Source organism: Macaca nemestrina, chromosome 1, assembly GCF_043159975.1.
Source record: "Macaca nemestrina isolate mMacNem1 chromosome 1, mMacNem.hap1, whole genome shotgun sequence".
NCBI lineage: Eukaryota > Metazoa > Chordata > Mammalia > Primates > Cercopithecidae > Macaca > Macaca nemestrina.
This window is the reverse complement of record NC_092125.1, coordinates 163,320,469-163,345,770: the sequence shown is the minus strand read 5'-3', so window position 1 is coordinate 163,345,770 and position 25,302 is coordinate 163,320,469. Positions and strand designations below refer to the sequence as shown.

Here is a 25,302-nt window from a genome sequence, read left to right as displayed (position 1 = left end):
AAAAAATTAGCTGGTGACAGAGTGAGGTGCTGTCTCAAAATAAATAAATAAATAAAAATAAAATAGCCTGCCACTTCTAGTAGCAATGGCTTTAGTTCTAGAGAATCTTCTAATTCAAAGGCAAAGGAAAATTATTGCCATTAACTATGACTTATCTCCTTTTTTTTTCTTTAGACCTCTTATCTAATTTATTGAAAGTAATAAATCTTTATCTTCCTAGTTCAAAGTGAGGTGTAGAAGATCACATTTATACACTATAATTATTACGTAATTTAGGTATAATTTTTTACCATATTTTGGCCCTTAATAAGTGAGAATTTCAATTGTATTAAGAAAAAAATGCTTAAAACTACACTTATAATTACTCCCAAGGTGCAAAATAAACAAAGAAATATAGCTTACCTCTTTCAGGGCTTTTAATAATCGAGGTCGTTTTTCTTCAACACTTTCCCTGGATTGCTGCTTAAGCTTCCTCAAAAGAGCTGTAACTAAAGTTTAAATTTTAAAAATAACTAATTTAAATTTTCATCATGCAATAAAAACACCACTGGCTTATTACACATATAGACAGATAATACATGTACACATATGCACACATGCATGTGTGTGTATATGTGTGTGTATGTATCTACAACCACAATACATTTTGAAAGGCCAAAAATCAAAGAGCAATGTTTAAATTACTGAAGGTCTCTTGGAATAGTAAAAGAAGCTGAGACACAGAAGTCAGAGAACATGGGACCTATATAGATAAAGTTAGTAAATAAGTTTAATAAAACTGGTATGATCCCCAAAGAATAATGAGAAGAGATATTTCAACATTAACCTACACCATATTCACCCTAGCTTTTACTAGTTTTTAATTATCAGTAAGGATTTGCCTAACTGTGCCAAAATAACCAAACTCATTCAAACGATGTAATATCCTAATAGAACACTGACCTCAAGGAAGATCTCAAAAACAACAGATCTCAAAAATCCCACTGGAAGCCACTTTTCTAAAAACATATAATTACCTATAATTGTTACCAGGTGTATCTGTTCTTTTTTCACTGGAGGATGTACCTTCACATACTACCAGCACAGTATAAAAAACACAAAAATGAATCTTATTGTATCTGGAAAAAGAACTTCTGAATCTAAGAAAACCTAAAGTCCTCCGCAGTATATTTTCAATTACTAAGAGACTGAGATTTAAGCACATCACTAAAATTCAAACCCCAGCTTTACCATTTAGTGGTTGTGTGTAAACTTGGACAAGTTACTACCTAATTTCTCTAAACTTCCTTTTTTTCCCCTCTCCTTTGTCAAGTAAGAATAGAAGTAAGGGCACAGTGGCCTGCACCTGTAGTCCCAGCTACTCAGGAGGTTAAGGTGAGAGGATCACTTGAGCCCAGGGGTTCGAGACCAGCCTGGGAAACATAGTGAGACCCCATTTCTATTTAAAAAAAAAAAAAAAAAATTAGCCAGGGCTTGATGGTGTGTACCTGTGGTCCTAGCTACTTGGGAGGCTGAAGCAGGAGGACTGGTTGTGCCCAAGAGTTTGAGGCTGCAGTAAGCTATGACCACTGCACTCCAACCTGGGTGACAGAGCAAGACACTGTGCCTGCAATTAACTAAACACAATTTTTATCTGTTAGAAAGAAGGTCTAAAATTCACTGGCAAAAATCAATCAATTAATCCTTAACATTTATCAAAATAAGAAAAAATATTAGACTTGAATGAAATAAACATAGAAAAAATAAGAACATGGAAAAATGTACATTGGGGGAAATATATACATCAATACATGCTAATTTCCTCCTGATTCTAACATATTTTTCATATACATACATATACATATGCGTTCTGAGGGCTTTTTAAAAATCAGTAAATTATTTTTACTATTTCACAGTATGCATTCTTATAAACCACTTCAAGTCCCACGTGGAACGCAGAAGCAGAAGGTGAATAAAAAAAAAAAGTAGTGAAAGCTTGGACCAGATTTTTTTTTGTCCACATAGGCCCAAAATTAGGAAAAATCTAGGGAAGGATATAAAAATAGTAGGAGCTCTTCTTATTTTTAACTACAGGTCTAACTAAATTCCAATATATTTTAAAAAGCCAAAAATCAAAGAACAATGTTTAAATTACTGAAGGTGTCTCAAAATAATAAAAACTGAGACACAGAAATCAGGAAACATAGGACCTAGTTTCAGTTCTACCATTTATTAGCTCAGTGACCTAAATCAGTAGTTCCCAAATACGAACCTACATTTCTGTGCCCAATTGTTTGAGTTTCCGATGATATGCAGAAAATGAGAAAAAACGTGTACTAGAATGAGTTTTTTCTTAATAAATTTTTAAAAGACTATTCTTCCTACTTTTGGTTTCAAATATCTTTTTAAAAAATAAAATGTGGATCACAAAAGACAGTAGTTACCTTTTTTATAAAGTTCTGATAGTCTAAAATGAAAAAGTTAGATTCCCTATATCAATCACCAGTAAAAAATTTTTTTCTGGTCTGTGAAATCCAAAAAGTCTGAGAATCAATGACTTAGATAATCATTTACAGATTCAAGTTCGTATGAATCTGACAAACCTTCCTGGTTCGTTATATTTAACTTTAATGTCAAAGTTACATTACCCAAATGTAGTAAAATTCTTTTTAATGGTCATTGTTTTCCACTATAAGCTCAAGTACCTTAATAAATCTTATTCAATCTACCTTCAGATTGAAATGGACCTTGGTTGAATGTAGAGAATGAAAAGAATTCAATTCCTAGATAGAAAGGGTCTTTCAATAAAAAGCAGAGGCTATATATTTTTTTATCAGCCTGATTTTATTAACTAAATATAATTGTAACTGACTGAAGGCATTCAATAAATAATGACTAAACATTATTAAAAAGGTAATGGCAACCACTGTATATAAGCATAGTATAATAACACATGCAAAGAGATTCCTTTTTCTATATAAGACTTCATATTGAAAAATACCAGAAACTCAAACTTCTTATGGATGCACAAACATTCAGAAAGCAATTACACAAAATTACCAGTATCCTTTTTAGGCAGCAGTATTGCAGTATTTGTATTCCCATATTGTAAGAATTTTACTAATACTGATTAATAATGAAGATAAAATTAGCTTTAGAGGATTTAGGTGATAAGAGAATTCATACAAAGACTCAAATGCAAAAGTCCATAAACCACAAATAATTTTACTTTCTCATTCCTCCTTCTCCAACTGAAGTTTACAGTTTGATGTAAAACTTTTGGACTATGCCCTACTGCTCCAAGTATTACTTAAATCTGCATCTTTTGCACTCCTCTTCCTTCTAAGCTCCAATCTATTTCCTGCTTCCCACTTGGACAATTCTACCTGATGTGCTACGGCTGATTCAAACCCAACAACTCTAACACAAATTAAAGACCATACTGCTCTTGCTCCTATAGTCTACATATCAATTAATTAATGAAATCACCATCAATCCATAATAGAGACCTTAGAGTTACTCTGAATCATTCTATCATTACCTATATCCAAGAGATAATCCATTCTGTTAAATTTTTCTTTTTTTTTTTTTTTTTTTTTTTTTTTTTTCAGACGGTGTCCTGCTCTGTCACCAGGCTGCAATGCAGTGGCGCAATCTCAGCTCACCGCAACCTCTGCCTCTCGGGTTCAAGCTATTCTCCTGCCTCAGCCTCCAGAGTAGCTGGGACTACAGGCGCACACCACCACGCCCAGCTAATTTTTGTATTTTTAGTAGAGACGGGGTTTCACCATGTTGGCCAGGATGGTCTAGATCTCTTGACCTCATGATCCGCCCACCTCAGCCTCCCAAAGTGCTGGGATTACAGGCATGAGCCACCACGCCCAGCTAAATCTTTCTTTTAATTACTTTCTAATCTATCCCTTTCTTCTCTAAAAACACTATGTCTTTAAGTCAAGCTTAATTCATTTGTTCCAAAAATGTTTTATTCTAAATATCTCTTGCCTCCCTGACTCCACTGTATTAATTAGAAAGTCTTTTCACTTATCTAATAATATCAGTCCCTGCTTTGAAGTCTTCCAGGCTTTTGCAGAGACCAGAAATTGAGATTAAAATCTTGAATAGTACATAAAGCTGATACCAATGTGGTCCCTTTATCACTACAACTTCATTTCCCAACACTGGTCTTTGCCCCTTCATCCATCTTTGCCATGTATCATTAAGAAGCCAAATACAGGGGCACGGTGGCTCATGCCTATAATCTCAGCACTTTGGAAGGCCGAGCCAGGTGGACTGCCTGAGGTCAGGAGTTCGAAACCAGCCTGGCCAACATAGTGAAACTCCGTCTCTACTAAAAATACAAAAAAAAAATAGCTCGGCATGGTGGCAAGTACCTGTAATCCCAGCTACTCAGGAGGCTGGGGCAGGAGAATCGCTGAACCTGAGAGGCAGAGGCTGCAGAGAGCCAAGATTCGCACCATTGCACTCCACCCTGAGCAACAAGAGGGAAACTCCATCTCAAAAAAAAAAAAAAGAAGAAGCCAAATATATATTGTTCCCTAGCATATGCCTTGTTTTCTTACATTTCCACGCTTTATACACATTCCACTCTCGCAGAGTAGAATGTCTTCACCCACCTTTTTAGCTCCTAAAATCCTTTGAGACAGTTTTAAGAACCAAACACCTTGCTAAAAACCTGAATAACTTTTCCACTCATCTGTTTCCCCAGGACTTTGTGAATACTTCAGAATGCCACAGAATATTCACTGGTCTCTCTCCCTAAAATAGGATGATTTCCTCAACATCATAGTTAATGGCACATCCTGACTATGTTTCTGACACATCCAGTAGGTATTTAGAACACAAATAGACAACTCCTGGCCTCATACACTCTGCCTAAAGGGAATGGGCAGAGTTCTGACACAGTATATGAGCAGAGAAAATTTCCTTGTACTTGAGCTGAGATCTGAAGAATCTTAAAGAGCTGTGACAAAAAGAGGGGGATATATAAGTATGAGGACTATGAGAAACCAAAAAGCCAGCCCAGCTGACACATAGAAAGCCAGATGGAAAGAACAAGATAAGGAAGGAGACAAAGAAGTGATACTATCATACTGGACCTCATAAACAAAATTAGCAATTTTGGTATTTGTCCTCAGAACAGGAAGTTTTAAAGAATTTTATGTAGAGAATAATATGACCAGAAGATGAAACTAAAATATAACAAAATATTAACAGTGGTTGTCTTTTTTTTTTTTTTTTTTCTTAAGACAGGGTCTCGCTTTGTCCCGGGCTCCAGGCTGGAGTACAGTGGCACAATGTCGACTCACCACAGCCTCAGCCTCCCAGGCTCAAGTGGATCCTCCCATCTCAGCTCCCAAGAAGCTGGGACCACACACGCACACCAACATGCCTGGCTAATTTTTGTGTTTTTTTGTAGAGACAGGTTTTTGCCATGTTGCTTAGGCTGGTCTTGAACTCCTGGCTCAAGCGACCCACCTGTCTCAGCCTCCTAAAGTGCTGGGATTATAGGCATGCCCCACTGCACCTGACCCAACAGTGGTTATCTGTGAGTGATATTATTTTCTTTTTTTCCCCCTATAATTCCTAATTTTCTACAATGAATGTCATCATTTTCTTGTTTTTAAGAAAAAACATTATAAAGTTTTGAAAACTCAGGAGAGTTGTGATAAGTAAAAGTCCTACTATAATTCTTTACTTTTTTCTTTTTTTTTTAGACCGAGTCTCACTCTGTTACCCAGATTGGAGTGCAGTGGTGTGATCTCAGCTCACTGCTACCTCCGCCTCCCAGGTTCAAGCAATTCTCCTACCTCAGGCTCCCACGTAGCTGGGACTATAAGCACACATTACCACACCAGCTAATTTTTGTACTTTTTAAAGTGTTGGGGTCCCCCTATGTTTCCCAAGCAATCTGCCTGCTTTGGCCTCCCAAAGTGCTGGGATTACTGGCATCTAATATAATACTTTTAAGAAAAATTTTGATTCTTGATACACAGTCTCGAATTTTCTTTGCAGTTTTTATTCATCTCTTCATTAATTCATTAAACAAATATTGTACCAGAGATAAAGGGGTGAATAAGACAACATATGCATGACTTGAAGTCTCACAAAGCTTATATTATCAAGATACACAGAGTAGGGAACACACACTGAAAAATTAATAAGAAGTATGCAACATATTGCAAAGGAAAAGACTAAACCACTTTGAAAATGTAAAACAAGAAGAACTTAAGCTACTCTAAAAGTTGAGGAAAGCCTTCTCTCAAAAAGAAATATAAAATTGAAGGCTAAATGAAGACTTCTAGTTCAACGTAAGACTGTAAACCAGTATGAATTGCTGTCTCTCACACCACATTAACCTTTGATGTGCCACAAAAAAAAGACAAAGGCCAATAGAATTCCCAAAGCTACCATAACATAAGTATACCATGACATAAATCTGCACACAAACTGTGAGCAACTTCTGGAGAGACAAAACACAACTAGATCCCAGAGTGCATAAAGAAACCAGAGCTGTCTATATCAGAGAAAGCTAGGGACCATGGGTGAGGGATAAATTGTGGGGAAAAAAAGGCTTTTTACTTGTATCCATATCTCTATCTCACACTGGTCTGGGCTGATCACTGTTTACCAGGTAACCACTGTAAGGCACAAAAGCAATATAATCTTGAAATTTTATTATTTATTAGTGAAATGATTCTAAACAGTTTCTGACAAGTAGTTTGCATTGTGTGTTTTGTGGTACAAGAATGTTAGCAAAATTATCAGAAATCAGAAAAAATGGACAAATAGGTGACAAAGTTTTGCCAATAATTAATTATATTAGATTATCTCTGATTTCTCAAAAAATATAATTTTCTGAGCCCAGAAAATGTTAATGTAACACAAGCTAAAAAATCAAAAACTTAATCACAGTGCTTAAGATAACTTCAAAGTACAGACATAGCCAGGTGTGGTGGCTAACGCCTGTAATCCCAGCACTTTGGGAGGCCAAGGCAAGTGGATTACCTGAGGTCAGGAGTTCGAGACCAGCCTGGCCAACATGGTAAAACCCTCATCTCTACTAAAAATTCAAAAATTAGCCAGGTGCGGTGGCAGGCACCTGTAGTCCTAGCTACTCGGGAGGCTAAGGCATGAGAATCACAGGAACTCGGCCTCAAAAATAAATAAATAAATAAAAATAAGTACAGACACATGTTTAACACCATTATACATTTATATTAATATTTCTAAATATGCACTGTAAGAGTTATTCAATTAATTATCCTTTAAGTTAGCAGTTAAGTATTTGTTTCATGTGATGGAAAGTAATGAAAATATCAACACTGAGCAATAATGGCTATATAATTACATAATAATAGTCAATGGGGTATTATTTAGAATGGCTAAGATATCACTCTACCTAAGAAAATCACTTTAAGAACAGATCTCAACTATCCGAGCCTCAATCTTTTACCTTTAAATTGATTGTTAAATATCCTTTAACTAATTTTCCATGATAATTTTGTTTATTGGCCTTCCCAATAATTATGAATTCTTAAACAGAAGAGACGAGGTATTTTATTCTCCACATCTTAATATGCACACATGTTTTATAGTAAGGACTCAGTAAATACTGATTCTGAATAAAAGAATCCTTGAGGCCGAGTGCAGTGGCTCACACCTGTAATCCCAGCATTCTGGGAGGCCGAGGCTGGTGGATCACCTGAGGTCAGGAGTTTGAGACCAGCCTGACCAACATGGAGAAACCCCATTTCTACTAAAAATACAAAATTAGCCAGGTGTGGTGATGCATGCCTATAATCCCAGCTACTGGGGCAGGAGAATCGCCTGAACTCGGAAGGCAGAGTTTGCTGGTGAGCCTAGATCCTGCCATTGCACTCCAGTCTGGGCAACAAGAGCGGAACTCCATCTCAAAAAAAAAAAAAAAAAAGAATAATTGAAAGTCACAAAAGTCACACTAGACAGAAACCCAGAAGCCAATCTGCTTTCCTCTCCACTCTGTTAATTAGTTAGAAAAATCAGAGGAAGTTTCTTCAGACCAGTTGTTGCAACTCTTATTATCACTTTCTTTTTGGATTTTCACATTTTTTATCTTTTCCTTGAAATAGTTCTAGGATTAGTAATGTTTCTTGCTCTCATGAGAGTCTCCTGATACATGTCCAGAAAGGACAACTGTCAATGTATAACAAATAAAAAAAAAAAATACATTTTAGTTGTTAAAATATTACAATTTTATCTCAGTAAATCTTAGACCCAAATATAACTTCACCATTAAAAGTTGTTTATAGGCTGAGCACGGTGGCTCATGCCTGTAATCCTAGCACTTTGGGAGGCCAAGGCGGGCAGATCACGAGGTCAGGAGTTTGAGACCAGCCTGACTAACATGGTGAAACCCCGTCTCTGCCAAAAATACAAAAATTAGCCAAGCGTGGTGGCAAGCGCCTGTGATCCCAGCTACTTGGGAGGCTGAGGCAGGAAAACCCCTTGAACGCTGGAGGTGGAGGTTGCAGTGAGCCAAGATTGTGTCATTGTAGAATATACAGCTAAATAATTTTTTTTTTTTTTTGAGACGGAGTCTTGCTCTTGTCGCCTGGGCTAGAGTGCAATGGCGCGATCTCCGCTCACTGCAACCTCCACCTCCTGGGCTCAAGCGATTCTCTTGCCTCAGCCTCCTGAGTAGCTGAGCTTACAGGTGCCCACCACCATGCCCAGCTATTTTTTTGTATTTTTAGTGGAGACGGGGTTTCACCACGTTGGCCAGGCTGGTGGTGAACTCCTGACCTCAGGTGATCCTCCCGCCTTGGCCTCCCAAAAGTGCTGGGATTACAGGCGTGAGCCACCACGCCCAGCCTGCCAAATCTTAAGTGCCCAGAAGAGCCCAAAACATAGCATCAAAATAAGACTGAATCTATGTAACATCCTAGAAGAGTTCCACATTATGCATTTCTTTAATAAAGCTGCCAACGTTTTTTATTTTTTTCCACAAAGTTAGATTTAATCATTTTCAGCCTAAAACTATAAAGATAATATTATCAGCAAGATAATATTCCCATTCGTCCAGATTAAATTTTGTAAAATTTTCCACTACTGAGATATACTTGACAAAAATAAGATCTGTATGTGAAGTTGAAAAAAATTACGGGTAGGAGGAAGGAGACTGGAATAACTGAACATTCAGCATATTATCAAAAAGAATACAACATGTTTTGGAAATACTCTTTTAATGACTAAAACAAAATAGAGACAGTCTTCTTCCTTGCTTCCAGCAAAATCTATACCTACCAACTAAAGCAGGTAACTACTGTAACACTATGGTTATTTTTAGTTCCAATAATGGCCTAAATAATTAAGCAGTTGCCAAAAAGACAGTCAGGTTATTCATTTTTTTTAAATCCTGTATTATGGATGAATAAAAAAAAAAATCAGAGAACATCAGTAAGGTAGAATGCTGCAAAAGAAAAAAATTCATAATTTTAAACGTGATTTCTCAATTCTTTCTGTGTACCACCCAATGTTCAAGTTCCTAAGTCATAAATAATTCATATGTAAGTTTATATATAATTGCAAATGTTCATATCATGGCAAGTTAAATTGAATGAAGAATATTTCAAATGCATGACTTCATATTTTTAGAAGATACATCAACAACAGTAATTCATATTGCTTACTCATCTGTCTATCTCCATAGCTGATGGCTTCCGCCAGAGGGCTCCATCCCTGAGCATTTTTCACCTTGACTGGAGCATTGTGAGCCAAAAGTAAATGGGCACATTCTGCAAAATAAAGTAGTAATAATATCAAACATCATGCAATTTTTAGAATCTCTAAATATAAATATATAAAAGTTTAAAATACCAAATTAACATAAATAGATGAAATAAACACTGTACCATGTAGAATTATGTAATTTGAAAAATTCCTGTGTATCTAACTAAACCAGGTAATTTCAGATCCCTAGATTTAAAAAGTATCCATTCTACTACCTAAAAGTAAACTGGATCTCTCTGCAAAGAAGGTATCATGTTCCCTAATAATTGTTCCCAAGAGTATTTTTTTCATGTTTTCATACTCTAAAAGATAACCCAAGAACTTCAAGAGTGATTTACATGCAAATATCTATCAGCTAGTAAAACCCAAAAGAGGATTTTTATGTCCATAATGTCAAATAGAAAGTTCATTTTTTATTTCAGAAACAAAAGTGCTTTCAAAAAGAGTCAGTAATGTTTCCTATAAACACTTATTTTTCAAATTTTATAATTCTTATTGTTTGGAAAAATGTTCAAAAAAGGGGCAAAACTCGGCTTATGATACAACGACAAATCTAGATAGTTTTTCAAATAATCAAAAGAGGTCTAAGGTATAGACCTTTCTATAGGTTGAGAAAACTTTTTCTTTAATTAAAAATAAAAACTTGGCCGGGCGCAGCGCTCATGCCTGTAATGCCAGCACTTTGGGAGGCCGACGCAGGCAGATCACGAGGTCAGGATATCGAGACCATCCTGGCTAACACGGTGAAACCCCGTCTCTACTAATATACAAAAAATTAGCCAGGCATGGTGGTATGCGCCTGTAGTCCCGGCAAATTGGGAGGCTGAGGCAGGAGAATCGCTTGAACCCGGGAGACAGAGGTTGCAGTGAGCCGAGATTGCGTCACTATATTCCACCCTGCGTAACACAGCCAACACTCCATCTTAAAATAAAATAAAAAGTTTATTTAACAGGAAAAAAGTTAAAACTGAGGCCCACGCCGGGCGCGGTGGCTCACGCCTGTAATCCCAACACTTTGGGAGGCCGAAGTGGGCCGATCACCTGAGGTTGGGAATTCCAGATCAGCCTGACCAACATGGAGAAATACTATCTCTACTAAAAATACAAAATTATCTGAGCATGGTGGCGCATGCCTGTAATCCCAGTTACTCAGGAAGCTGAGGCAGGAGAATCGCTTGAACCCGGGAGGCAGAGGTTGCAGTGAGCCGAGATTGCGCCATTGCACTCCAGCCTGGGCAACAAGAGCCAAACTCTTTCTCAAAAAAAAAAAAAAAGACAGCCATCCATCCATTCATTCAATCAATAATTCAGCAAATATTTACCAAATGTCCATTATATGCAATTTCTAAATACCAGGTACTAGATAAGGTATTGCTATCGAAGAGCGCAATTCCTATGTTGGAATATAACATGTAAATTAATAACTAGAAAAGAAAAATAATGCAAGATAATGATAAGTGCTTTAAAAGAAGTAAGAGTGTCAAGACAGTGTAATGTGGGTTGGCTAAGGTGGAGAACAAATGGCACTTTAGCACTATTCCTAGTGATAGAGGAAATAAATATACTAGCAGGGAACTTTATTACAATAATGTAAAATAAATACAGAAATTTCATAGCAGTGTTTCAATCCAGTAACAGTATATAAAAATATAGGTATTCTTATATACCTATATATATAAATAGGTATAAAAGAAAATAAATGAATGTGTATTTTAGTGTTGTTTGTATGGCAATTATACTGGAAACAAAGTGAATGTCCACAGTAGGGCAATAATAGGCATGTTGCATCTACATTACAGTAATAATATACAGTCATTTTTTAAGACTAGAGTCATATCAAAAGTACAGAGAAGCTAGCTTGAATGGTGAGCCAAATTTGGGAAATTTAGCATCAAAAAGAATAATGGCTAACTAGTTGTAACACATTGAAAAAAAAAAACTGATAAGCCCATAACAACATCAAGAAATAAAAGGGAGGGCAATAAGTTCTTACTTACAGAATAATGCAATGCTACCTAATAAATGTAGAATAAATGATAAAATTAGAAAATTTAACATAATACCCATGTAATTTAACATAAAACCCCATGTAACTGGTTTAGGCAAAGGTTTTTATTGAACGCTAAAGCCAGTAGGTAAAAGGCTTTATGCTGGGAATAGGATATTCACATGGAACCGAAGTATTGTCCCAAGAATATTTACTAATAACAAACAGAAAAATGTTCCTTTACAATGGATATGTTTGAAGATCATCACTTAAACTATCTAACTTAGTGGCAATTAACAATGAAATAATCTAGTATTGTGTGTTTCCAATGTGATATATGTAAAGTTCCTAATTTCACCTATGAAGTATTCTATCCAGAAATGTTTAACCTGAATCTAATAAAGCCTCTATAGCTAATTTTCAATTCACAGAAAAAACAAAGGATAAAGAACAGGTTAAGAAACATGGAGAGAAAATGATCAGGCAAATCTGAGAGAAAGGACGTTCTACAAGTTAACTGGTCAAGACTTTTCAAAAAAGTTGGGCACAAAGTTGGGGAAAAGGTGAGCAAACTGCTATAGATTATGAGACATAACAACCAAATGCAATGAGTGACCCTCAACTGGGTCATGTTTCAATATAAAAAAACCTATAAATGACATTCTGGGAACAATTGGAGAAATCTCAATATGCATTGGGTATGACACGATATTTTAAAGATATCATTAATTTTCCTTGGTGTGATAATCATAATGTGGTTATGAAGGAGAACATCTGTATTCTTAGAGGTGCATGCTGAAGTATTTGGGAGTAAAATGTCATAATATCTACATTTAGGTTTCAAATGGTAAAACAAAAACAATATATACAGGCCAGGAGCAGTGGCTCACGCTTGTAATCCCAACACTTTGGGAGGCTGACGGGGGGCAGATCATCTGAGGTCAGGAGTTCCAGACCAACCTGGCCAACATGCTGAAACCTGTCTCTACTAAAATACAAAAAAATTAGCTAGGCATGTTGTCATTGGCCTGTAATCCCAGCTACTACGGAGGCTGAGGCAGGAGAACTGCTTGAACTCAGAAGGCAGAGGTTGCAGTGAGCCAAGACCGTGCCACTGAGTGAGACTCCAGCTCAAAAACACAAACAAACAAAACAAACAAATAACAACAACAAAAATTTATATATATAAAACATACAAAGATAAATTAAAATATGAAACAATGTTAATTATTGAGTCTATGTGGAAAGTATTTGAGTGTTGTGATAATCTTTCAATTTTGGGGGTATATTTAAAATTTTTTATAATAAAATATTGAAAAGGATAAAGGAATTAAATAAATCAAAAAAAGGAATCAATTAGAGCCATCCCAACAGGCTTAAAGGAATTTTCACGGTGTACTGCTAAGTGATACAATTCATCTGCTCAACACAAAAGTATATAATGATTGCATTGTTTAAAAAGCAATGAGTAAGCCTAGGTGCGGTGGCTCACACCGATAATCCCAGCACTTTGGGAGGCCAAGGTGGGCAGATCACCTGAGGTCGGGAGTTCAAGACCAACCTGGCCAACATGGTGAAACCCTATCTCTACTAAAAATACACAAAGTAACCAGGTGTGGTGGCACACGCCTGTAATCACAGTACTCAGAGGCTGAGGCAGGAGAATCGCTTGAAGCCTGGAGGCAGAGGTCTCAGTGAGCCGAGATAGCGCCATTGCGCTCCAGCCTGGGCAACAGAGCGAGACTCTGACTCAATAAATAAATAACTAAATAAATAAAGGAATGAGTAAAAAACTACATACACGAATGTATATATGTTCAGACACATGCACAAATATTTCTATATAATAATAAGCATACAGAAATGTATATAAGAATATCTAGCAGGTTTTAACATGCGTTACCATGTTTATTGGAAAGGGGATTAATAAGAAGAGGGGATGACAGCCAAGATAAAAAGAAAATTTTTTAAAAAAAAGAATAAAAACAAATGGACCCATCTCCCAAAAAACCACTGGGTTTTGTAAATATGTTTGTATGTATACATGTATATGGGAATGTAAACATGTAAGATATCTACAAATTTCTATAACTATTTCATGGTAGACTTTTGAAAGAAAAGAAAAATATGGCAAAGTACTATCTGTAGGGATTCTACTTCCATGAAGACAAAGTCTGTGTTGTAAGTAAAGCATACGATATGAAAGGATATCCATGAGGCTGTAAATGTTAACTACATCAGGAAAAAAAGTAGAGAGATGATGTTTTTATATATCTATGTATTGTATGATTTCAAGTGTTTCAACATGCATGTGTTAGTAACCAAAAAAAGTCATTAAAGAAAAAAATGGGCCAGGAGCAGCGGCTCACACCTGTACTCCCAGCACTTTGGGAGGCTGAGGCGGGTGGATCACAAGTTCGAGACCAGCCTGGCCAACACAGTGAAACCCCGACTCTACTAAAAATACAAAAATTAGCTGGGCGTGGTGGTGCACGCCTGTAGTCCCAGCTACTCAGGAGGCTGAGGCAGGAGAACCGCTTGAACTCAGGAGGCGGAGGTTGTGGTAAGCCAAGATTGCATCACTGCACACCAGTCTGGGCAACAAAGCAAGACTCTGTCTCAAAAAAAAAAAAAAAGAAAAGAAAAAAAGATAATATAAAAATATTAAAAAGCAAGTTGCACAACAATATCTAAAGCAATACCTTAGAATTCATATAAGATTTACATATTATCCTAGACATGTCAACAATGTTTCTGATATGCCACAGACCCAGCAGAACAGATGCCCTTCACTCACTAGTCACAACTCAGCTGAAGTAGAGATTAGCAACTAATAAAAAATCAGATACTCATAGATATGCTAATAACCTATGACATAGTCATATAATTTAAAAAAAAAAGAACTGGTGGCCAGGTGCAGTGGCTCACACCTGTAATCCCAGGACTTTAGGAGGCTGAGGTGGGTGGATCAGGAGGTCAGGAGTTTGAGACCAGCCTGACCAACATGGTGAAACCCCAGCTCTACTAAACATACAAAAATTAGCCAGGGGTGGTGGCACACACCTGCAATCCCAGCTACTCAGGAGGCAGAGGCAGGAGAATCGTTTGAAACCAGGGGCCAGAGGTTCCAGTGAGCCAATATCGTACCACTGCACTCCAGCCTCGGTGACAGGACAAGATTCCGTCTCAAAAAAAAAAAATTAGATCAATCAAATGTCTTCTCTCGGTAATGTTAACAATGCATAATAAGAAAAGAAGGTAGTTAACAATTAGGCACTAAGGCTTAAAGAATGCATAAATGTGCCAGGAAGAAGTCAAGACAAGGATTGTGGAAAACGCAAATTATGAGGAATAGAAATCACACATTTAGACCAGGAACAGTGGCGCATGCCTATAATCCCAGCACTTTGGGAGGTCAAGGTGGGCGGATCATAAGGTATGGGGTTTGATACCTGTCTGGCCAACATGGCAAAACCCTGTCTGCACTAAAAATAAAAAACTTAGCCATACGTGGTGGCATGTGCCTGTAATCCTGGCCACTCAGGAGGCTGATGTAGGAGAATTGCTTGAACCCGAGAGGCGGAGGTTACAGTGAGCAGAGATCATGCCACTGCACTCCAGGCTGGGTGAGACTCCATCTCAAAAAACAAACAAACCAAAAAAAAAAAAAAAAACAGAAAGAAATCACAGATTAATAAGTAAGAACTATAAAGGTGATCAAATATACAGAGAATCAATGAGAAAAATAGGTCAGTTAGCTGGGCGCGATGGCTCACGCCTGTAATCCCAGTACTTTGGGAGGCCGAGGCGGGCAGATCACGAGGTCAGGAGATCAAGACCATCCTGGCCAACACGGTGAAACCCCATCTCTACTAAAAAAAAAGTACAAAGAATTAGCCAGGCGTGGTGGCGGGCACCTATAGAGCCAGCTACTCGGGAGGCTGAGGCAGGAGAATGGCATGAACCCAGGAGGCAGAGCTTGCAGTGAGCCGAGATCGTGCCACTGCACTCCAGCCTGGGCAACAGAGCAAGACTCTGTCTCAAAAAAAAAAAAAAAAAAGAGAAAAATAGGACAGTCGGAAACAACAGAATATCTAGAGTTATTAAAGTGAGAAACCTTATTAATTGTAAAGTTACTTTAGGAAAAAAATTAAAAATTGCAGATCCAAAAAAGACTGAAAATGAATTAAAAGTTGCAGCAACTGGTTTGAAAAACCTTTCTCTGATGTTTTCAACCAAAAGGTTAAGAATTAAAGATTACTTTTTCTATATCATCTCGTAAAACTTCCTGAAATCTTCCTTAATTACGTATAATATTCTTCTTCATTTCCATCCAAATCCACAGTTCAATAACCTCCCATGTGACATCACTAATATTAGTCAATGGACTCAGAAATTCAGAAAAAAATCAGTTTCTGTGGTGAAAAATTAACGCTATTCAGTAGGTTAAGATGCGTGAGAGAAAGAAAGCATGTAGAAGTATAAAAGATTCTCTTTACCGCAATCAAAATATTATTTGAAGGCCCTGGGAAATTTTGTTGTGTTTATAGACAAGTACACAAACAGAACACGCACTTCAACAATGAAATCACTAAAGGTACAGTGTATCTTAAAAGAAGATAAAAGAGAATAGACTATCTAGGTTGAACAATGATATAATGTAAAAGCAATGTATAGAACACTAAGTAGGCCAGGCATGGTGACTCCCACCTATAATCTCAGTACTTTGGGAGGCCAAGGTGGGTAAATCACCTGAGGTCAGAAGTTCAAGACCAGCCTGGCCAACATGGAGAAACCCTGTCTTTACTAACAATACAAAAATCAGCCGGGCATAGTAACACACGCCTGTAATCCCAGCTACTACTAAATGAAATCACTAAAGGTACAGTGTATCTTAAAACAAGATAAAAGGGAATAGACTATCTAGGCTGAACAATGATATAATGTAAAAGCAATATACAGAACACTAAGTAGGCCAGGCGGGGTGGTTCTGTAATCTCAGCACTTTGGGAGGCCGAGGTGGGTAAATCACCTGAGGTCAGGAGTTCGAGACCAGCCTGGCCAACGTGGTGAAACCCCATCTCTACTAACAATACAAAAATAGCCTGGCATGGTAATGCACGCCTGTAATCCCAGCTACTACTAGGGAGGCTGAGGTGGGAGAATGGCTTGAACTCAGGAGGCAGAGGTTGCAGTGAGCCAAGATCATCCCACTGCACTCCATCCTGGGCAACAGAGTTAGACTCCAACCCAAAAAAAAAGAAACACTAAGTATAAAGTAGATGTTTTATTTTCCGCTACATATTCCAATCTCACTCTTTTGCAACCAAATATAAAAAATATAAACAGACTTTCAAGTTTGTTTGGAGTTATTTTAAAAGAGAATTATACAAACACATACATAAAGATCATAAGAAAAAAAGCAAAAAAAAAAAGGGTACACAACTGGAAAAATGCTAATGGATCAGTATGTAATCGGTTGTGTCTACTCTATTTGAAAAGGATTCAGAAACAACAAATACCAACATTATTTGCAGATCCTGAGTCATCTAACCAAGTGTTTCCCAGAATACATCCCACAGAACTCTAGTCTGTCAAGATACTTGCGAAAAAGAGCAAACATCAAATAACTGTGGGGAACTCTGACCCCTATGGCCAACACATGCCCCAACTTGAAACATTACAATGCATATTAGCATATCAGATTTCTAACAAGTTCCACAACAAAGAAAACTTTTTAACTTTTATTTACCTAATATTTTTCAAATTGATTTGCTCTGGAAACTCTATTTTCTTCTAAATACCTTTCAATATCCCATGAAACTAATGTGGTTTTTCTCCTGTACTTCAATGGATGCAAAGAAACTAATGTTTTATGAAACATATTTTAATTTGTTGTTGTTGTTGAAACGAAGTCTCGCTCTGTCGTCCAGGCTGCAGTGCTGTGGTATGATCTCAGCTCACTGCAACCTCCACCTCCCGGGTTCAAGTGATTCTCCTTTCTCAGCCTCCCAAGTAACTGGGATTATAGGCATGTGTCACTATGCCCGGCTAACTTTTGTATTTTTAGTAGAGACGGGGTTTTGCCATGGTGACCGGGTTGTCTCAAACTCCTGACCTCAAGTGATCTGCCCGCCTCGGCCTCCCAAAGTGCTAGGATTACAGATGTGAGCCACCACGCCTGGCTGAAATACATTTTAAAACAGGCTGATATAAACATATGATGAAGCATAATAGTACATCTATCTAAAATTAGAATACCCTCTGTCAGAATATATTTGAGTGGAAAAATAAAATTAGAACCCTGAACCAGAGATGGCAGATAGGCTTCATTTCACATTCAAATCCTGGTAAATCCATATTAACTACTAAAGTGCTAAATTAGGAAGGATTCCAGAATAGCAATCAGATTTGGCAAGCTGCATCTTGGCCAACTTTGATAATAGACCTTTCTGAATGGTTCTTAGTGAAAAAGAGGGCAAAGCAATACACCGTTAAAACAGATTTTAGAGCCGGGCACTCCCAAGTTGAAACTGAAACTTGGCTACTTTAGGCAAGTTTTGGGACTGTTTTTCTTCCATAAAATGGAGATAATAATAGTACTTCACTCACATGGTTGTTGTAAGAGTTAAATTAGTAAATACATGTAAAGTACTAGGAAAAGCATCTGGCATACTGTAAATAATAAATTATAGTTATTTTCTAAAGTTCCAATCCAATGTTCTTTGGAAAAAAAAAAAAGCGTAAGGTTTTTTTGTTTTGTTTTGTTTTGTTTTTGAGACAGAGTCTCGCTCTGTCGCCCAGGCTGGAGTGCAGTGGCCAGATCTCAGCTCACTGCAAGCTCCGCCTCCCGGGTTCCCGCCATTCTCCTGCCTCAGCCTCCCGAGTAGCTGGGACCACAGGCGCCGCCACCTCGCCCAGCTAATTTTTTGTGTTTTTAGTAGAGACGGGGTTTCGCCGTGTTAGCCAGGATGGTCTCGATCTCCTGACCTTGTGATCCGCCCGACTCGGCCTCCCAAAGTGTTGGGATTACAGGCTTGAGCCACCGCGCCCGGCCAGCGTAAGTTTTTATTGATCAAATTCAGCTGACTATATCTGACATATTTTCACCAAGGTTGCTAGAGATGTCAATCATGGCCTGCCCTATGTACATTTCTGCTAAAGTAAACATACTTCCTCTGTATTCCTGATTCCCTCTCCTACACCCAAATCTCACCCAAGTCAGTCTAGCTAACACTAATTTCAAAGAAGCAAATACCTATCTTAAAGACAGATAATTAATAAGTCCGCCATCACCCATCACTGTGGCTTGGCTTGAGATAAACTGGACCAATCAAACTTTTTGCTCAGAAATTTGGGAACCTAAGAAACCCGTCTAGTTAGTAGTGAACACTGAAACCAGAAAGTCACTAAAACTTAGGATCCTAAAAGAATTATTTTAGGTCTGTTCAATTTCAGTAAACAGAAAAAGTCAATCATGAAAAAGGAGAATACTGCAGATATACAGAACAGCAGACACACCATAAGAGATTGAAAGATGATAAGGAAATAGATAGGAGAACGACTGATTCCTCCAAACATCTTGGTTCCCACTCTTCCTGAGACCTGGCTGGCCCCTACTTCTTGAGTTTCTCTAATATGTAGCCTTTTAATGAGTATCTCTTTACTTAGAAGTTACTCTAGTTAATCTTCCTTGTTAAGAAGAAGAAGAAGAAAAAAAGCCATAACTATAACATTGAAGATACAGATTTGAATCATCAATTTTATAGAATTAAAATAAAAATTAAGGTCAGGCACAGTGACTCACATCTGTAATCCCAGTGCTCTGGGAGGCCCAGGAGGGAGGATTGCTTGAGGCCAGGAGTTTGAGAATGGCCTGGGCAACATAGCAAGACCTCATTTCTAAAAATAAATTTAAAAGTTAGTTAGGTATGGTGGCATGTGCCTCTCTAGTCCTTGCTACTTGGGAGGTTGGAGACGAGAGGATCACTTGAGCCCAGGAGTTTGAAGTCGCAGTGAGCTAGGATCGCACTGCTATACCCCAGTCTGGGCAACAGAGCAAGACCCTGTCTCTAAAATAAAAATTATACTATCCTGCAGATCATATGCTTCATTTAAACATTTGGACTTAAAAATCAAACTAGCAAAATAACTTTGTTTTTCAACAATACAAGTTCAAGCCAGGGCAACACAGGGAGAACCTGTCTCTACATAAAATAAAAAAATTAGCTGGGCATGGTGGCATGTGCCTATAGTCCCAGCCACCCTGAAGGCTGAGGCAGGAGGATCACTTGAGCTCAGGAGTTCAAGACTGCAGTGACCCATGATTGCATCATTGCACTCCAGCCTGGGGAACAGAGCGAGACCATGTTTCAAAAATAAAATAAAGGCCAGGCACGGTGGCTCATGCCTGTAATCCCAAAACTTTGGGAGGTCAAGGTGGGCGGATCACCTGAGGTCGGGAGTTCAAGACCAGCCTGACCAACATGGAAAAATCCCATCTCTACTAAAAATACAAAATTAGCCAGGCGTTGTGGCACATGCCTATAATCCCAGCTACTTTGGAGGCTGAAGTAGGAGAATCACTTGAACCCAGGAGGCAGAGATTGTGGTGAGCCGAGATTGTACCATTGCACTCCAGCCTCGGCAATAAGAGTGAAATTCTGTCTTAAAATAAATAAGTAAATAAAATAAAATAAAATAAAATAAAACAAAAACAAGTTCTAACAATATCCCTAGGTCAGTAGACATTCAGATCAAATGTTTACATTGACAGATACATTATACCATATAACAACAGATGTTCATAATGATACTTCTAGATCATTGAAAAAAAAATCTTAACAGAAGTTCATTAGCCTGTTTAAAAATATACAACAATATTTCTTTAAAAAATTTTATTGGCTGGGTGCGGTGGCTCACACCTGTAATCCCAGCACTCTGGGAGGCTGAGGCAGGCAGATCATGAGGTCAGGAGATCAAGACCAGCCTGGCCAACATGCTGAAACCCCGTCTCTACTAAAAACACAAAAAATTAATCAGGCGTGGTGGCACGCGCCTGTAGTCCCAGTTACTCAGGAGCCTGAGGCAGAAAAATTGCTTAAACCCGGGAGGCAGAGCTTGCAGTGAGCCAAGACTGCACCATTGCCCTCTAGAATAGGCAACAGAGCAAGACTCTGTCTCAAAAAAAAAAAAAAAAAATTCTATCAAACACATTTAAAATATAAAAATCTAGTACTCAAAGGATTGCTATTCAGCTATCTAAAATCCTCACTTTCCAGAATAACTGGGGATCCAAATAACTGAAGTTTTACTGCACTTAGGAATAACCTACAAAAGTAGGTATCTTTTAAATCACCTGCCTATAAGGTTTTTTAAATTAAAGAATGAATACTTTAACAAATACTTAATAAACAAGTATTAAGTTTTTGCAATTATATACCATACAAAAGGCTCAACTTATGACTTTAGAGATATAAAATATTATGTATTAAAAATCATATAAAACTCTAATATGAAAAGTATAATAATTAATGAATCTTAATATTTGGAAATAAATCTTCTAAAATTATAAATTCCTGCTTGATAAAACAACCAAGTAAGGGGAAAAAATATAGTTTCAAAAGACATAAAAATTAGTACAGGATTTCCACCAACACTTTAAAAAGGGCTATGGAAAACAAGAAAATATTTACTAATTTCAATATACTGAATTCCAAGTTCAATTAACAAATAAAATAAGTGAGTTTTTAAAAACTCAAAAGATAAAATTGATCTTAAAAAGTTTAAACAGACTATACCTAAATGAAGTTAACCATAAAAAAGAAAAGATTTACTAACCTTTATTTCCTAACATCACAGCAAGGTGTAAAGGAGTATTTCCTAAAAAAAATAAAATAAATAAATTAGAAGGTGTCAAAACATAAGAACATTTACTTTAAAGTGGTTTCAGTTCCTCCAGAAATTTCACTGGCAGATTTTAAGCAAAAATACTGTGACTGCAAAATAATATTGCTTATATAGTAAATTTAAGGTCAGAAGATACCATGATTTCTGAGTACAATGTACTCCCCAACCCCTCCAAAAAAAAGGGTATCCATTTTGAGATTTATTTTTCAAACAGATTTCACAGATTCCTTTGGCTGCTAATTTCTCTTTCACATTATTCTTTGTTCATTTAGCAAACAATTTAAATATCTAGTCATCCTTGGGGACAAAAATCAGTAAGACCAAATCCCACTCTTCAAGTTGTTCAGAAAGTCTTCTGTTAGACAAATATGAAAATAAATAATAATTATTATTTCTTAAATAGAAGGGAAGATAGCCTGACTGTGGAACATAGTGCAGGGCTCATAACTTTGCAGAGAATTAAATATTGAAGAATGGACCACAATGAAATGAGCCTTAAATAATTTGTTAGAAATCTGTAGGTGAACAAAAGCAACACTGGCTAGCATTCCAGATTATTTTTTTTTTTAAAGTTATCCAAATCACACTCAAGTGCAGGAGCAATTTATATTTGGGAAACAAACAAAAAGTTATTAGTGAGAGTGAAGAAGTTATAGAAAACAGTAGAGAATGAAATTGGAATGATGAGCAAAAGAAAAAGACTTGAAAGCTGTGCTATGAAGTTTGGACTACATCCTATAGTTGTTGTTATAGAATGACTAAGTTAATTTCAAAATGATACCCTAAGCCACACTTATGATCTAAATATTAAATCAACAGTAATATTTGAAATTAAAAAGTTAGTAAATAAATTTGCTAAATTTCACATATTAGCAATTTTACAGAAGTCATCACATTAATTACGACCAAAATAATAAGCTAAACATTATCAAGGGATCATATGCAGGATGAAATAAGAGATGTGCATGTGATAAATTCCAGTTTCCTCTTAGCTTGACAAGAGATCGGCCATGATTAAAACACACACACACACACACACACACACACACACACACACACACACACACTTTTGCTCAATAAAGGCAGAATGGAATGGGAATTGTTGGCAAAGTCAGCAAAATACTATTTTGAGCAAAATTTAGAAAACAGCACAAAGAAATTCACTACACTAAAGTCATCTCCATGGCCAGGCACGGTGGCTCACGCCTGTAATCCCAGCACTTTGGGAAAGTGGCAGGCAGATCACCTGAGGTCAGGAGTTCAAGACCAGCCTAGCCAACATGGTAAAACTCCATCTCTACTAAAAATACAAAAGTTAGCCAGGCATGGTGGCACCCGCCTGTAATCCCAGCTACTTGGGAGGCTGAGGCAGGAGAATTGCTTGAACGTGGGAGACAGAGGTTGCAGTGAGCCAAGATTACCCCATTGCACTCCGGCCTGGGCGACAAGAGTGAAACTCTGTCTCAAAATAAATAAATAAAATAAAGTCATCTCTGTAAGCAATTTTACCAAAAACAAAACAAAACCCTGGATTACAGAAAATCTCTTTATCTTAACTAGGGACAAAAAAACAAGGCAGATTTGGAGATACAAGTCACATTATGCTTTTCAGAAATAAGAACTGGAGGTACAAATTTCCATTGGTACTTAGTACTTTAATATGAAATATGCAATGACGGAAAGCATCTTTTGGCCAGGTGCAGTGGCTCACGCCTGTAATCCCAGCACTTTGGGAGCTCAAAGTGGGCGCATCACCCGAGGTCGGGAGTTCAAGACCAGCCTGACCAACATGGAGAAGCTCCATCTCTACTAAAAATACAAAATTAGCCAGGGGTGATGGCGCATGCCTGTGATCCTAGCTACTGAGGAGGCTGAGGCAGGAGAATCGCTTGAACCTGGGAGGCGGAGGTTGCGGTGAGCCACGATGGTGCCACTGCACTCCAGTCTGGGCAACAAGAGCAAAACTCTGTCTCACAAAAAAAAAAAGAAAAGCATCTTTCATTATAGGCAGTTTTATATATGAATTTAGTAAAACTGGTTTCTCTCTCCTCCCATGTAGAAATTGCATACCTATCTCATGAAGATATTAAAGAAACCACCCCTCCCCTCACAAACAACTCTATGTCTGCAATTTTTCACTTTCTGCAAAGGACATATAGAGACACTCAAGCGAATTTTCCACATTAGGAACTCTCAGTAAAGCACAGTTTTCCTACTACTACTAACTAATATGTTCAGTTCAAATAAAATGAAAATGCTTAAGAACGTTTTTTGTTGTTGTTGCTGTTTTGTTTTGTTTTGAGACAGAGTCTCATTCTGTTGCCCAGGCTGGAGTGTAGAGGTCGATCTGGGCTCACTGCAACCTCCGCTTCCGGGGTTCAGGTGGTTCTCCTGCTTCAGCCTCCTGAGTAGCTGGGATTACAGGTGAGTGCCGCTACGCCCAGCTACTTTTTATATTTTTAGTAGAGATGGGGTTTCATCATGTTGGCCAGGCTGATCTCAAACTCCTGACCTCAGGTGATCCGCCCGCCTCAGCCTCCCAAAGTTCTGGGATTACAGGCATGATTGAGCCACCACGCTCGGCCCTTAAAAACAATTTTAAGCACAGTTATGCACTGATACATTAGGAGCCACCTGTGGGTCAGATTCATAAACTATTCAGTGCCTTCAGTCTTCAGCATAATACAAGGTTAAAAAAAACCCAACATGAGCAAGGAACAATTTCCAATTTGATTGGTCTAGAATGAAGTCCTCTTCCTTCTTTTCAAAATATTGAACTAAATTTCCTAAGTTTGCATTCACATTCGATGATAATTTACCAAGACCTAAAAGTAGTCCCAAAAAGCAAACAAATTTGGCTGGGCGCAGTGGCTCTCGCCTACAGTCACCGTACTTTGGAAAGCTGAGGTGAACAGATCGCTTGAGGTCAGGAGTTCAGACCAGCCTGGCCAACAAGGCAAAACCCCGTCTCTACTAAAAATACCGGGTGTAGTAGCGCACACCTGTAATCCAGCTACTCGGGAGGCTGAAGTAGAAGAATCGCTTGAGTCCGGGTGGCAGAGGTTGCAGTGAGCCGAGATGGCGGCATTGCACTCCAGCCTAGGCAATAAAGTGAGACCCTGTCTCAAAAAAAAAAAAAAAAAGCAAACAAACTTGTTGACAATTTGGTGTTAAAAACAAAAGGTCAACACCAGCTATGCCAAAACCAAAGCTTTACTTTGAGCTATCATTTTTTTTTTTTTTTTTTTTTGAGACGGAGTCTCCCTCTTGTCACCCAGGCTGGAGTGCAGTGGCACGATCTCGGCTCACTGGAACCTCCGCCTCCCAGGCTCAAGCAATTCTCCTGCCTCAGCCTCCCAGGTAGCTGGGATTACAGGTGCCCACTACCATACCTGGCTAATTTTTAGATTTTTATTAGAGACAGGGTTTCACTATGTTGCCCAGGCTGGTCTCCAATTCCTGGCCTCAAGTGATCCGCCCACCTTGGCCTCCCAAAATGCTAGGATTACAGGCGTGAGCCACCGCGCTCGGCCCTCTAATTCCTTTATATGTGCATTCTGACAAACTAAATATTTCTAGCATTGTTTATCTATTTTCATTTATTGGCATAAAATTTGTTCGAAATATCCATTAATGAT

The 25,302-nt window shown here is 37.8% G+C and overlaps 1 protein-coding gene across 3 annotated transcripts in view; it reads right to left on the bottom strand.

Annotated features, from left to right (window-relative positions):
- LOC105498366 (ankyrin repeat domain 13C) overlaps positions 1-25,302 on the bottom strand; it is an 88,464-nt gene that overhangs the window by 46,782 nt on the left and 16,380 nt on the right. For all 3 annotated transcript variants that reach the window (XM_071091307.1, XM_011770431.3, XM_011770430.3), the window contains exons 2-4: positions 21,596-21,637; positions 9,669-9,773; positions 403-488 (exon numbers count right to left, since the gene is read on the bottom strand). In XM_071091307.1, the coding sequence (XP_070947408.1) occupies positions 403-488; positions 9,669-9,773; positions 21,596-21,637 (233 nt within the window). The remainder of the gene's footprint in view (positions 1-402; positions 489-9,668; positions 9,774-21,595; positions 21,638-25,302) is intronic.